Genomic DNA, 15,647 nt, shown 5'->3' with positions numbered 1-15,647 from the left:
AAAAAAAAAGCCAGTCCACGCTGCTTCTCTCTCTCTCAGTAAAATCACATTCAGCAGTCGCTAGAAACCATTCTCTGGCAAACGTTTTGTGTTGTTTTAAAATCTGAAACACCCGCTGTGCAGGGTCTAAAGAGTGGAAAGAAGAACAGAATCAAAGCAGGACATCTTCCACCTTTCCATCTTAGAGAACACCAGATATACAGTGTGAATCACTTACACTCACACACTCACTGATAGTCATATAACATACACATCATCAGAAAAAAAAAAAAAAAAAAGTAGAAAACATAAATCATGACGAGGCGAGTAGTTTTTTTTCTCTTACCACAAACTCGGAGCACTACTTTTTTGTTTGATTCTGAACAAATACATATTCACATTTCTCTGTTATATACATTATGTTAACATCTTGAACGTTATAAAAGAGCCTTGTACCTGTTGCTGTAGTGAGAAAAAAAAAAAAATGGAGGGACTGCTGTTTTCTTTTCCATACAAATAAACAAACAAACAAACATTGGTTGTATTTGGCATGTTTTTCATAAGCTGCTGTTTGTAGAGGAATGCCTATTCCACGCAGGAGTGACAGGAAGGATGGAGGTTATCAATACTGTGTGTGTGAAACAAGAGGAGGCAGACACTGGCAGAATCCTTCCCATACAAAACAAATACATTCTTCCACTTTGTGCAGCTTCTGTCTCTTCTGAGTTTGTACATCGACCAAACAGTGGCGCGCAGGACTGTCCGGCTGCTGAGTTCACACTGTGAGAGACACCGTCAGGGGTTGCTTCACTCGTAAAATAATAAAAGAGAGGCAACATGGAGGAGGTTCGGTTGCGTGAGAAGCTTTCTTTACCAAGTGCTGCGTATAATAAGTGCAACATGGGAACACATCGAAGTGCAGGCATAAAAATAAATAAAAATTTGTTTGAAAAAAATACAGGATTTAACATTTTTGCCCCCCCAGTTCGCACCCTAAAATGTTTCATTGCTTTTAAAATAAACAAGGGGAAGTACAAGTGCATATCATCAGAGACCGAATTAAACTGCTGCAGGTCGATCTTAATAAAATCTTTTTTGACATTATCTACTGATGCTGATCTCAGGTGAGCTGTATCTAAGTTTTGTATTGTGAGGTTTATTTTGGCTTTTAAAAATGGCATCAGCTACTGTTTCCAGAATGTCCTGTGTTCCTAATGCTTTCCTCTTTTATATAAGAGTTCAAATTGAATATGTTTCGTACTGCTGGTCGATTAAAAGCGTCTAAATGGACTTGGACAAGCAACGTCTCAGTTTGGAGGGAGACGGACAGTTTCATCTGAGACATATTTAATCTAATCTCATGAGAGCTGGAAATCACGCTTTATTTGGTGTTGACCAATATCGGCTGTTTCCAGATTTTCCTGTGAGGACTTGATGCTTGACTTCTTCTATATACGATTTTAAATTGAATATGTTTTAGATATGGTCGAAGGAAAGTGTGTCGATGCACCCGGGGAACTGTGATGGACCGTTTCTCGTCATTTTACAGACATAACAGTTAATTAAATGAATTGTTATTGGCACCCTAAACCTCAGAATACATATTTGTCCTCCTTAGAAGTGCTTGGTAGCCTTGTTGAATACAAGTATGCAACATTGCCAAAGAGTAAAGCAGAAACATCTGATCAAACAAAACTCACAGTGTGAACTCACGGCAACAAGGAAAGAATATCAGACTCTCTGATATAAAAAAAACCCCAATAATAATGAGGTAATAAAAAGGTGCACTACTGATGGTTTCTAATAAATATAAACAAAGAAAAATAGAAAAATAAAATCTCAGAAAGTCTCTGTAAATCATGTGTTTCTGCAGACTTGTTAGAGAAACACTTTAAAAGGTGTGAGCCCTCTGTTGGGACACAGCTGAGCACAAAGTGGTTTTCTCACATCGTACGACATCGGAGGAGTGTGTGTGGAATGTCGACCTTTTGCATACTATCCCTCTTTTATCTGTTGCATACGTTGAAGTATCTCAGTACACAGGAGAGCCCTATTCCACTGAAGGGAGCATCAGACTGTAATGAGAGTGAGGAGTTAGGTAGTTGCATTTTTTTCTTTTTTTACAGAAACATCCCAAAATCTTGAATGTGAGGTCTGCGCTGTGTGCAAAAGAAAAAAAAAAACCTCTCCACAGAATCCACTACTGTCTCTAGGGAACAGACAAACCAAGACCAGGGATGTTGAGGCATTTTTCACCGAAAAAGGGCTTTTGCGGTTGTTTTAAATCACTAAATCTCCTCTAATTCAAATGATGTTGTGTTAAAACTACTCAAAAGACAGACTTCAATTTTTAAGAATTGCACACTTCTAATATTTTGGTTTAAAGAGGACATATGCTTCTTTTCAGGTTCATATTTTGTGTCTCTACAGTGACATGTCAACCGCTAAGAGATGTCCCGCCCCTTCTAGTACAATGTGTTTGAGCGCCAGCCAATAGGAGCGTGAGTGTTCAATAGTGATGTCACTATGTTCCTGAAGTAAACTGGAAGGGAACACATTGACACAGGGATTTTAGCCTTTGCAGAACATTTACATACACTAAAACTACAGGATAGGGAACGCCACAAAGTTCATAATATATGGCCCCTTTAATATATCAGACTTTTCTTATTTCTAATATCCAGATCATTCTGTTATAATTTAGAGGCAACATCTCGGGAAGGTTTGACCTTTTTCTTCTCAACTTCCTGTCAGTGTGCATTATAATCCACACATCTTTTCCGATGTTTTCTTTGTCAACAGAGGTCTGTTATCGCTGAGAGAGACAGTGGCCCAATCCCAAACCACGCCCTACGCCCTACCCCTCCGTTTGCGCGGAGGGTCCACCACATTAAGTGCTGTTCCAAACCAACGAGTGTGGAGGGGGAGTGGGTTATCAAGCCCTCAAACAGCGAGTCTGCGTCTGTGCTGACTTCACGTGTTGCTCCACCTGACCGGACTCTACGTTGTGTGTGTCCGTCAGGAAACAAGCTGTTTACAAGTAGTTCCAGCAAACATCCACTGATAAACTGCGATGTTAACAACCTCATGATAACCTAAACACAATTAAAGATGTTTGGAGTTTTATTTTAGTTATTAATTTGTATTTGTTGTCTAAGAGACGCTGATTTGAAACCTACAGTTACGGCATTTCCTGTTTCTGCCGGTGAGAGGGGAGTTTGCGAGTGTCACTCCACGGAGTTCACTAGGAGGGGTAGTGTGTAGGGCGTGGTTTGGGATTGGGCCAGTGTCTGACTGAGCAACAGTAGTCAACAGAAAACTGTGTGTGTGTTTAGCCAGTGGAGTGAAGTCTTCATCAGGGAACCAGAGGTGGAGGGAGAAGAGGGTTGAATCCCAAAAAAATAACAAAACAGGAGAAAATCAAAGGTTTTTTTTGGCGACTCAACCCATCCTGTTTCGATTTGATTTCATGACAGCTTTTAAATGATCCATCACATCTTTGTTAGGAACTTCTATTACTAACGCCTCTACTTAAATGTCATTATATAGGAACAATATCCAAAATGGTTTTTGCTGTGATTACATGTGGCTGCGGCTAGGTACCGTTAGCATCACCAGCAAAAAAACGCATTTTAAGATATTATTATTTCTTTTATACAATGGTTACAAACACATGTACTGTCTGACAAGTTCTCTTGAAAGTATTGTACATACATAAGAATAAAAAAAGAGGAGAAAGCAAGAGAAGATGGCCGTCTACTAGCTCCCTGTTTACCACGAGAGAAAGTAAGAGAAGATGGCCGTCTAGCTAGGGCTGCTCGATTATGGCAAAAATCATAATCTCGATTATTTGGGTCAATAATTGTAATTGCGATTATTAAATGTGATTATTCATTGACTTTGAAAAAAAATTTGAACAGTATGATTTTAACAGTTGTTCACCCTGAACTTAAAGTATAATTCAACTGAAAAAATGTATATATATATATATATATATATAGATAAAAAAAAAAGTAATAATAATAATTCAAAAATAATCGTTTTATTTCGATTACGATGTTTTCGTAATCGTTGCAAGCCATAGTTGTAATCGCGATTAAAATACGATTAATTGAGCAGCCCTACGTCTAGCTCCCTGTTTACCACGAGAGAAAGCAAAGCAATCAAACCTTCTTTATTTTGTACTGTGGCGTCTTGTATCGCGCTGAATGTGATGCAGAAGGGAGCTATATATATGAAGGGGAGGGGCTGAGCTTGACCCTGGTGGTGGTGAATGGATAGTTGGGGTCGATCTAAAGGGGAGGGGCTGAGCTTGACCCTGGTGGTGGTGAATGGATAGTTGGGGTCGGTCTGAAGGGGAGTGGCTTAGCTTGACCCTGGTGGTGGTGAATGGATAGTTGGGGTCGGTCTGAAGGGGAGTAGCTTAGCTTGACCCTGGTGGTGGTGAATGGATAGTTGGGGTCGATCTAAAGGGGAGGGGCTTAGCTTGACTTTGACCCTGGTGGTGGTGAATGGATAGTTGGGGTCGGTCTGAAGGGGAGTGGCTTAGCTTGACCCTGGTGGTGGTGAATGGATAGTTGGGTTGGGTCTGAAGGGGAGGGGCTGAGCTTGACCCTGGTGGTGGTGAATGGATGGTTGGGGTCGGTCTGAAGGGGAGGGGCTTAGCTTGACCCTGGATTCAGAGGGACAGGAGGTGAAAAGGGGTGGAGGAGGGTTGCGTCGAGTCACCCCTGAAATGACAGCTGTCAGAGGGGGGAGAGCAGATTTAAAAAGGTTAGCGGAGCGCTATGATAGACTTGTGAGAATAGAGCGAAGTGATTGGTTAAGCTGGGGAGTGACGCCCCCGATCACTTATTGAGAGGAGAGAGAGTAGTTACATGGAAATAGTAAATGAATGAGTAAAGACGGTCTTCCTCGTTGAACTTGAACTTCATTTAGTCTCAGATCACTTCCACATGTTCTCCATCAGCTTCGTATGGCACCTTGGACATAACACAAGAAGAACATCCTTTTTTTGTTTTTGAAAGACAAACCTTTATTAATGATCCAAACATTTCATTTGATCACACATCCCATCAGTAAAGTCTGTTCAATGATTTCATGATCAGTTTCACTTTCTCCACACCATGAATGTGTTTCATCTCAGCTATTTCAAACAGAATCAGACATGATTTCCTTATTGATTATTATCATGATAAGTTATGTTCTATAAAACATCAGAGTACACACCTTCTATTTGGATAACAACAACAACAACAACAACAACAACAACAACAACAATTAGTCTGCAAAACAATAACAATGTATTTCCCAAGCAAAGACTCTAAGCTATTTACAGGAGAATAATAAATGATGTCCTTATTGATTATGATCATGACAGTAAGTAATATCATTTTAAATGAAATAAGTGAAATAACCATCTGGGAACTCATGTGTTATTTAATTTGGGCAACAATAACATTTAATCTGTCAGAATAATACATGTGATTATAAATGTCTCTATTGTTTTAGAACCAGAATAAAATGTGTAGAATAAAAGAAGCTCTGCTGCTTTCTCTCTGAAGACTTGTGCACTACAAGAGAAACAACAACAAGAATCAAAAGAAATATCCAACACATATTTAGAGCAGAGTTTACAAATCAGTTCAGGTGAACAAGGATCCTCCTGAGCAGCCTCCATGGCTACACAGACACAGGAAGGAGCCGGAAGAAAGTCCAACATCTACAGAACAACTCGTGAGAAGATGTTGAAGCCCCGCCCATCATGTTTGATTGACAGCTGATCTCTGCAGTGAAGACATGAACACTCAGCTCTGATGGACTCACGGTGAGTTTAAGAAGTAGAAGAGTTCCTCCAATGACTTCAGGCTATTTGAGTTTACAGAACTCAGCTGTGTCTCCATCACCATAATAAAGCCAAACTCCAGCATGTAGCGGCTGAGTGAATGTGGTCTGGACTCTGTGGAGGAGAGTCATGGTTTCAGAGACGCTGTAGAAGGACAGAACACCTGCTCTGTGATCCAGGTACACTCCTACTCTGGAGGACAGAGGACCTGAGACGGGAGTGAGGATACTGTTGTAACGAAATGAATAACTGTTTTGGTTACAAACTAAGGACCAAGATTTGTCATTGAATCCAAATATACTTTCCATCCCCCCTGCTCTGCTGATATTCTTGTATGAGACTGCTACTAAAACTCCTCCCCCTCTCCCTCTCCACTCCACCTCCCAGTAACAACGTCCAGTCAGACTCTCTCTACTCAGGACCTGAGGATAACCAGTGAATCTGTCTGGATGACGAGAATAAGACTGTTGTTGTTTCATGACTGTTGCTTTTCTGTTCCCCTCAGATAATACCAGCTGTGTCTCTGCTGTGTTTGGATCCAGAGTGATCTCCTGTGAATATGTTAAGAACCCAGCTCTGGTGGTGGGCTCTGCTGCTGGCAGTAAAACATCCACTTCAGTCGGTGAGACGTTTGTCCATTCCTCTCTCAGGACGTCCTGTAGTTTGTCTCTGACTGCTGACAGGGCCGCCGTCACCTCCTCAAAGTAGCTCAGAGGACGGATGTTGATGCTGGAGGAGTGTGTAGCTTCACTGAGGGCTGGCAGTGAGGAGGGGTAGCTGAGCAGAAAGTGGTTGTGATCCTCTGTGTGAGACAGCAGCTTCAGCTCAGCGTCTCTCCTCTTCAGCTCAGAGATCTCCTGCTCCAGCTTCTCCTGGAGCTCTCTGACTCCACTCACTTCTCTCTCCTGCTGGGATCTGAGCTGCTGCTTCACATCAGAGCTTCTTTTCTCCATGAGACGGATCAGCTCAGTGAACATCTTCTCACTGTCCTCCACTGCTTTCTCAGCAGAGCCATTGACGGCCTCCACCTCCTGCTGAAGCAGCTTCACCTCCTTCTCTCCGTCCTGGATTCTCTGCTGGATGTTTAGTCGACTCCCCTCCAGCTCTCTCTGCCTCTCAGTCCTCTCTGCTGCAGCAGACACCGTGTCGTGGCCTTTGTGTTCGTCCACAGAGCAGAGAGAACAGATACTCTGCTGATCAGTGCGGCAGAACAGCTTCATCACCTCGTCGTGACGAGAGCAGATGTTCTCCTGGAGCTTCTTGGAGGGCTCCACCAGCTTGTGTTTCTTAAAGACAGGTGATTCATAATGAGGCTGGAGGTGTTGGTCACAGTAAGAGGCCAGACACACGAGGCAGGACTTACAGGCTCTCAGTTTCCTCCCAGTGCAGAAATCACAGGCCACATCTCCAGCTCCAGCATAGCAGAGATCAGCAGGAGCAGGTGGGGGTCCAGTCTTCTTCAGCTCCTCCACTAAAGCTGCTAACATGGTGTTCTTCAGCAGGACAGGCCTCGGTGTGAAGCTCTGCCTGCACTGAGGGCAGCTGTGGATCTCCTTCTCATCCTCTCCGTCCCAGAAGCCTTTAATACACTTCATGCAGTAGCTGTGTCCACAGGTAGTGGTCACCGGATCCTTCAGTAGATCCAGACAGATGGAACAAGATAACATTTCCCGGTCCAGCTGAACTCCTTTCTGCGCCATTTCACCTCTCAGTAGCAGCGAGTGTGTGAGTTTCACTTCCTGAGAGCTGAAACTATGTGACAGGTTATCTGAACAGCATGTGTGTGGGCGGTGAATGTGGCTTATCAGCTCTTGTGCTTTACCCACGTGTTGGTTACACCCATGGTTACACCCCTCCTCCTCAGTGTGGATCTGAAGGGGAGGAACCAGGAAGTACAGAGTGGAGCTGGCTCTGTCTGAGAGCAGGAAGAAGAGGGAGGGCTTATCAACCTCCTCCTCATTTGAAAAGAGCTTTTAGTTGTAAAATAAGTTGGTAAACTTACAAAATCTGAAGGGGGTTAAATACGTGTTTCCTCCAGTGTAAATGTATAGCTTCAATGTCCTGAAATAGCTGATTGATTTAATAGTTGAATGTACAGTCAGTCGTTTTTTTACTGTAAGTACTAGTAGTAGTATAGTATGTGTGTGTGTGTGTGTGTGTGTGTGTGTGTGTGTGTGTGTGTGTGTGTGTGTGTGTGTGTGTGTGTGTGTGTGTGTGTGTGTGTGTGTGTGTGGGGTATGTGTGTGTGTGTGTGTGTGTGTGTGTGTGTGTGTGTGTGTGTGTGTGTGGGGGGGGGGTGTGTGTGTGTGCGTGTGTGTGTGTGTGTGTGTGTGTGTGTGGGGTATGTGTGTGTGTGTGTGTGTGTGTGTGTGTGTGTGTGTGTGTGTGTGTGTGTGTGTGGGGGTGTGTGTGTGTGTGTGTGTGTGTGTGTGTGTGTGTGTGTGTGTGTGTGTGTGTGTGGGGTATGTGTGTGTGTGTGTGTGTGTGTGTGTGTGTGTGTGTGTGGGGTATGTGTGTGTGTGTGTGTGTGTGTGTGTGTGTGTGTGTGGGGGGGGGGGGGGGGTGTGTGTGTGTGGGGGGTGTGTGTGTGTGTGTGTGTGTGTGTGTGGGGTATGTGTGTGTGTGTGTGTGTGTGTGTGTGTGTGTGTGTGTGTGTGTGTGTGTGTGTGTGGGTGTGTGTGTGTGTGTGTGTGTGTGTGTGTGTGTGTGTGTGTGTGTGTGTGTGTGTGTGTGTGTGTGTGTGTGTGTGTGTGTGTGTGGGTGTGTGTGGGTGTGTGTGTGTGTGTGGGGTATGTGTGTGTGTGTGTGTGTGTGTGTGTGTGTGTGTGTGTGTGTGTGTGTGTGTGTGTGTGTGTGTGTGTGTGTGTGTGTGTGTGTGGGGTGTGTGTGTGTTTGTGTGTGTGTGTGGGGGGGGGGGGGGCTTTTAGATAGGAAAAACTCCTTATCCTGTGCATTCGCACTAAATATGAACCTGAAAACTACACGTCCTCTTTAATTGACACCAAAATGATGATTTGTGGTTGAAATCTTCTTTTAAATCTTTTCTTTTTACCCTCCAACAGATGTGTCTCAATGGAGAAGAAGAAACCTCAGATTCCTTAGAGTCCATCGAGGTGAGTTCCTCCGAGGAGACGTCCCCCGCTGTGTCCCCTTCCCAGGACCCCATCACAGAGACACCCCATCCTATAACGCAGGGGTGGGGAACCTTTTTCCTCTCAAGGGCCATTTCAATTTTTTCAACATCCTCCGAAGGCCTTACAAATTATTGACCTCTGCTTAAAAATACTAAAATCACAGCCCATTCATTTCGCCTTTCTTTCATGCCGTGCAAAGAAAAAGCAACCTCTTAATCCAGATTTCTACCTTGACTCGTGCATGCATTCACGTGCACGGTTGTGGCATGACCACCAAAACAGAAAGCATATTGGACACAAGATGTGTGCAAAAGTATTTAGTTTCCTATCCATGTGGACTGATTTAAGTGGGGGGGACCTAACCTCCTCTAGGGGGGTCCTCACCTCCTACAGTGGGGTCCGTGGACCATGCTCCCCCGAGATTTTTTTTTAAATGTTGAAGTTAAAAGCATCAATCTGGTGCACTTTGAGAGCAACATTAGGAGATCTATGGATAGATCTCTCAACATCAATATGAAACAGAACTGGAAGCAGATTTATTTTTCTTTATGGATATTTTACAAATCACTTCCCTTTCAAACTGTATTCTTGTTTATTAATAAAAAAATGTTTTTACTGTCATATAGTATTTTATACCTGTTTACTTTATTATCTTGTTTTTTTATAACTATAATGATCATATAAAGATGTGCCTTTACCTCACTGGTTGTAGAAAAAGCTTCTTCTATTCGTTAGCATAGCTAGCTAACCAGATGCTAATAACAACAAAGTTATTGACTGTATGATCATTGTGACAGATGGACAGATCGCCACTGGGCTTACAACTAAAGACACAGCCACGAAAATACTGCGGCATGTGTCCGGCTCCTTATGGGTACGACGCTCTGGTGCTCTCCGTCAGAAGAACTGCACCCCTGTCAGACGAGACATACCACGTGATGACAGGTTAGGCTCGTGTTGTGTTCAAGGACCCTGACCTTGGCCAGGAAAAACAGGCACTCGCTTGTTTAATTTTTTTGCAGTCTAGATTTCTTTAATTTTTTTCTTTTTTGCGTGTGTTTATAAATTACCTCGAGGGCCGTAGCAAATGGTCTCTCGGGCCGTATACGGCCCGGGGGCCGGAGGTTCCCCAACCCTGCTATAACGTGATGCAGGAAACCTCACCTCCTTCCTCACTCCCTTCCTCACCTCCTCATCTCCTTCCCTCCTCTCCTATCAAAGGACCCTCAGACCTCCTCCCTGAAGACCCAGCAAACATAGCTCTGTTTGTGGACGTTTCTCCGAGCGCTGACCTCCTGAACGCCCTTCCACATGTGGACGCCTCTGCCTCCCCCTCTCCAGAGTTTCCTCACCCTTTCTCCACGGCAGCCCCCACCCTAAAGATCCCTCTAACCACCGCCCTCACCGGGGTCCTTGTTTGCGTCACGTTCCAGTTCTACACCCCCGAACCAGAACCAGAACCCAGAGGAGACAGCAAGTGATCCAAAGAGACTAAGTGAAGTGTTTTGGCCGTGCTGCTTTCTGACAGAGGATCTGTGAGGGTCTGAACGTAATCTGATTTTAAATGAAATACATCGTAGCGGTCCGGTTATTATACTTTATAACTCTATCATCTTTATTTTCCATTTCATTGTATTTTTGAATGACTTTTTTTATTGTTTTAATCTATTTTATTTTCACATTTGTATCAATTGCTTGTCAAACCCTTTGAAGTGTATCAGAGGAGCTCTGAAAGGTGCTCATTGTTTTCAATTTGATAATTGGTGATAATTTTATCGATATTTTTACTTTACTTCCTTTATTCTACCTATTTCTATTATTAAGATTTACTCATTTATTTAATCATAATTTTTAATTCACTGTATTTTCACTTAAATGTTGTTTATTATGACTTTTATTAGTTTCATTTTCAAAATGTTACCACTTTCTAACATCCTCATGTTTGTCAATTGGTCGTCAAACACAGATTAATAAAGTTTTTTTGTTATATCATCAGTTTTATTTTCTATTTCCCTATAATTGTCGTTGATCATTATCCAATCCACTTTATTTCTATAGTGTAGTGATCACTGATTTACATAATTCACTCATGGAACTACAGGTTGGGGGTATTGTTCCGCACGGACACATATGTTGACTGTACCTACTGTGTGCCCACTGTGTGCCCTCATTTCTCTTCTTCCCTTCTCTGCCCGGACTTCAAGCCGACAACATGTGCTTTTCTGCTGCTCAATAAATCCAACTTTGTTCCTTCGATGCACCGCCTCCGACTCCCTTCTTTCGGCACTACAATAGCAAACAACAGAGTTGAACAAAGTGCTGTACCTCAACAACTGTATAAAAACATAGCATAAATACATAAAAAACAGACAGGACAATGAAACCAGATCAGAAGCCACAGACTGAGAAACTCTCCTACACGACGTACAAACAATACAAAACACTGGCAAGATAAAAACCCACATTTAAAAGCACAAGTGTCACCTGGTCTGTAAAAGCCAGGGAGAAGAAGTGGGTTTTTAAACGAGATTTAAAAACAGGCAGAGTTGGAGCAAGTCTAACCTGGAGGGGCAATTCCTTCCATACTGTTGGAGCGCAATTAGTGTGGCGCGGCTCCACTAGCATGAGGGAGGGGACAGACTGAGTGATGATGAACACTGTGCTTTGTTTCAGGAGGAAACTCAGTTATCCAATCAGGAGAGACGGTTTTGATGAAAGAATACATATTTATTGCCAGGAATACACAAATGAATGAAATGGAGTTTTGGCGATTAGGCCCCGTTGTGCAGGAGTTTCATTCGGGAGGGGAGAACCGATCCGATGAAACCCCCCGGGTTCTAGACACTGGTGGTGGTGAATGGATAGTTGGGTTGGGTCTGAAGGGGAGGGGCTTAGCTTGACCCTTGTGGTGGTGAATGGATGGTTGGGGTCAGTCTGAAGGGGAGGGGCTTAGCTTGACCCTGGTGGTGGTGAATGGATAGTTGAGGTTGGTCTGAAGGGGAGTGGCTTAGCTTGACCCTGGTGGTGGTGAATGGATAGTTGGGGTCGGTCTGAAGGGGAGGGGCTTAGCTTGACCCTGGATTCAGAGGGTCAGGAGGTCAAAAGGGGTGGAGGAGGGTTGCGTCGAGTCACCTGAAATGACAGCTGTCAGAGGGGGGAGAGTAGATTTAAAAGGATTGTTAGCGGAGCGCTATGATAGGCTTGTGAGAATAGAGCGAAGTGATTGGTTAAGCTGGGGAGTGACGCCCCCGATCAATTATTGAGAGGAGAGAGAGTAGTTACATGGAAATAGTAAATGAATGAGTAAAGACGGTCTTCCTGGTTGAACTTGAACTTCATTTAGTCTCAGATCACTTCCACATGTTCTCCATCAGCTTCGTATGGCACCTTGGACATAACACAAGAAGAACATCCTTTTTTTGTTTTTGAAAGACAAACCTTTATTAATGATCCAAACATTTCATTTGATCACACATCCCATCAGTAAAGTCTGTTCAATGATTTCATGACCAGTTTCACTTTCTCCACACCATGAATGTGTTTCATCTCAGCTATTTCAAACAGAATCAGACATGATTTCCTTATTGATTATTATCATGATAAGTTATGTTCTATAAAACATCAGAGTACCCAATTTCTATTTGGATAACAACAACAACAACAACAACAACAAAAACAATTAGTCTGCAAAACAATAACAATGTATTTCCCAAGCAAAGACTCTCAGCTATTTACAGGAGAATAATAAATGATGTCCTTATTGATTATGATCATGACAGTAAGTAATATCATTTTAAATGAAATAAGTGAAATAACCATCTGGGAACTCATGTGTTATTTAATTTGGGCAACAATAACATTTAATCTGTCAAAATAATACATGTGATTATAAATGTCTCTGTTGTTTTAGAACCAGAATAAAATGTGTACAATAAAAGAAGCTCTGCTGCTTTCTCTCTGAAGACTTGTGCATTACAAGGGAAACAACAACAAGAATCAAAAGAAATATCCAACACATATTTAGAGCAAAGTTTACAAATCAGTTCAGGTGAACAAGGATCCTCCTGAGCAGCCTCCATGGCTACACAGACACAGGAAGGAGCCGGAAGAAAGTCCAACATCTACAGAACAACTCGTGAGAAGATGTTGAAGCCCCGCCCATCATGTTTGATTGACAGCTGATCTCTGCAGTGAAGACATGAACACTCAGCTCTGATGGACACACGGTGAGTTTAAGAAGTAGAAGAGTTCCTCCAATGACTTCAGGCTATTTGAGTTTACAGAACTCAGCTGTGTTTCCATCATCATAATCAAGATAAACTCCAGCATGTAGCGGCTGAGTGAATGTGGTCTGCACTCTGTGGAGGAGAGTCATGGTTTCAGAGACGCTGTAGAAGGACAGAACACCTGCTCTGTGATCCAGGTACACTCCTACTCTGGAGGACAGAGGACCTGAGACGGGAGTGAGGATACTGTTGTAACGAAATGTATATCTGTTTTGGTTACAAACTAAGGACCAAGATTTGTCATTGAATCCAAATACACTTTCCAGCTCTGCTGCTCTGATGATATTCTTGTATGTGACTGCTACAGAAACTCCTCCCCCTCTCCACTCCACCTCCCAGTAACAACGTCCAGTCAGACTCTCTCTACTCAGGACCTGAGAACATCCAGTGAATCTGTCTGGATGACTAGAATAAGACTGATGTTGTTTCATAAGTGTTGCTTTTCTGCTCCCCTCAGATAATACCAGCTGTGTGTATGCTGTGTTTGGATCCAGAGTGATCTCCTGTGAATATGTTAAGAACCCAGCTCTGGTGGTGGAATCTGCTGCTGGCAGTAAAACTTCCACTTCAGTCGGTGAGACGTTTGTCCATTCCTCTCTCAGGACGTCCTGTAGTTTGTCTCTGACTGCTAACAGGGCCTCCGTCACGTCCTCAAAGTATCTCAGAGGACGGATGTTGATGCTGGAGGAGTGTGTAGCTTCACTGAGGGCTGGCAGTGAGGAGGGGTAGCTGAGCAGAAAGTGGTTGTGATCCTCTGTGTGAGACAGCAGCTTCAGCTCAGCGTCTCTCCTCTTCAGCTCAGAGATCTCCTGCTCCAGCTTCTCCTGGAGCTCTCTGACTCCACTCACTTCTCTCTCCTGCTGGGATCTGAGCTGCTGCTTCACATCAGAGCTTCTTTTCTCCATGAGACGGATCAGCTCAGTGAACATCTTCTCACTGTCCTCCACTGCTTTCTCAGCAGAGCCATTGACGGCCTCCACCTCCTGCTGAAGCAGCTTCACCTCCTTCTCTCCGTCCTGGATTCTCTGCTGGATGTTTAGTCGACTCCCCTCCAGCTCTCTCTGCCTCTCAGTTCTCTCTGCTGCAGCAGACACCGTGTCGTGTCCTTTGTGTTCGTCCATAGTGCAGATATAACAGATACTCTGCTGATCAGTGCGGCAGAACAGCTTCATCACCTCGTCGTGACGAGAGCAGATGTTCTCCTGGAGCTTCTTGGAGGGCTCCACCAGCTTGTGTTTCTTAAAGACAGGTGATTCATAATGAGGCTGGAGGTGTTGGTCACAGTAAGAGGCCAGACACACGAGGCAGGACTTACAGGCTCTCAGTTTCCTCCCAGTACAGAAATCACAGGCCACATCTCCAGCTCCAGCATAGCAGAGATCAGCAGGAGCAGGTGGGGGTCCAGTCTTCTTCAGCTCCTCCACTAAAGCTGCTAACATGGTGTTCTTCAGCAGGACAGGCCTCGGTGTGAAGCTCTGCCTGCACTGAGGGCAGCTGTGGATCTCCTTCTCATCCTCTCCGTCCCAGAAGCCTTTAATACACTTCATGCAGTAGCTGTGTCCACAGGTAGTGGTTACCGGATCCTTCAGTAGATCCAGACAGATGGAACAAGATAACATTTCCCGGTCCAGCTGAACTCCTTTCTGCGCCATTTCACCTCTCAGTAGCAGCGAGTGTGTGAGTTTCACTTCCTGAGAGCTGAAACTATGTGACAGGTTATCTGAACAGCATGTGTGTGTGGGCGGTGAATGTGGCCTATCAGCTCTTGTGCTTTATCCACATGTTGGTTACACCCCTCCTCCTCAGTGTGGATCTGAAGGGGAGGAACCAGGAAGTACAGAGTTTAGCTGGCTCTGTCTGAGAGCAGGAAGAAGAGGGAGGGCTTATCAAACTCTGATTCATTCCAGGAGGAAGAGCAGCGCTCAGACTCTGACCTACACAGAGCCTCGGTTACAACCTGCTCCTCATTTGAAAAGAGCTTTTAGTTGTAAAATAAGTTGGTAAACTTACAAAATCTGAAGGGGGTTAAATACGTGTTTCCTCCAGTGTAAATGTATAGCCTCAATGTCCTGAAATAGCTGATTGATTTAATAGTTGAATGTACAGTCAGTCGTTTTTTACTGTAAGTACTAGTAGTGTGTGTGTGTGTGTGTGTGTGTGTGTGTGTGTGTGTGTGTTTGTGTGTGTGTGGTGGTGTGTGTGTGTGTGTGTGTGTGGGGGGGGGGGAGGGTGTGTGTGTGTGTGCGTGTGTGTGTGTGTGTGCGTGGGGGGTGTGTGTGTGTGTGTGTGTGTGCGTGTGTGTGTGTGTGTGTGCGTGTGTGTGTGTGTGTGTGTGTGTGTGTGTGCGTGGGGGGGGGGTGTGTGTGTGTGTGTGTGTGTGTGTGTGTGTGTGTGTGCGTGTGT

General features: G+C 44.0%; 1 protein-coding gene across 1 annotated transcript; it reads right to left on the bottom strand.

The window, feature by feature from the left end:
* Nucleotides 1-4,983: 4,983 nt before the first annotated feature.
* On the bottom strand, nt 4,984-15,016 carry LOC307016286 (uncharacterized protein). Its single transcript, XM_079645324.1, has 3 exons — nt 13,227-15,016; nt 11,106-11,244; nt 4,984-7,794 (listed from the first exon to the last, which is right to left on the bottom strand). Exons 1-3 carry the CDS (start codon nt 14,894-14,896, stop codon nt 5,848-5,850), a joined length of 3,756 nt encoding a protein of 1,251 aa, XP_079501450.1. The 5' UTR covers nt 14,897-15,016; the 3' UTR covers nt 4,984-5,847.
* Between the last annotated feature and the right edge of the window lie 631 nt (nt 15,017-15,647).

The sequence above is a fragment of the Notothenia rossii genome (assembly GCF_949606895.1).
Source record: "Notothenia rossii genome assembly, chromosome: 8".
In the NCBI taxonomy this organism is placed as follows: Eukaryota; Metazoa; Chordata; class Actinopteri; order Perciformes; family Nototheniidae; genus Notothenia; species Notothenia rossii.
Note: the sequence above shows the minus strand (reverse complement) of the source record. Positions and strands in the feature narration are given on the sequence as shown.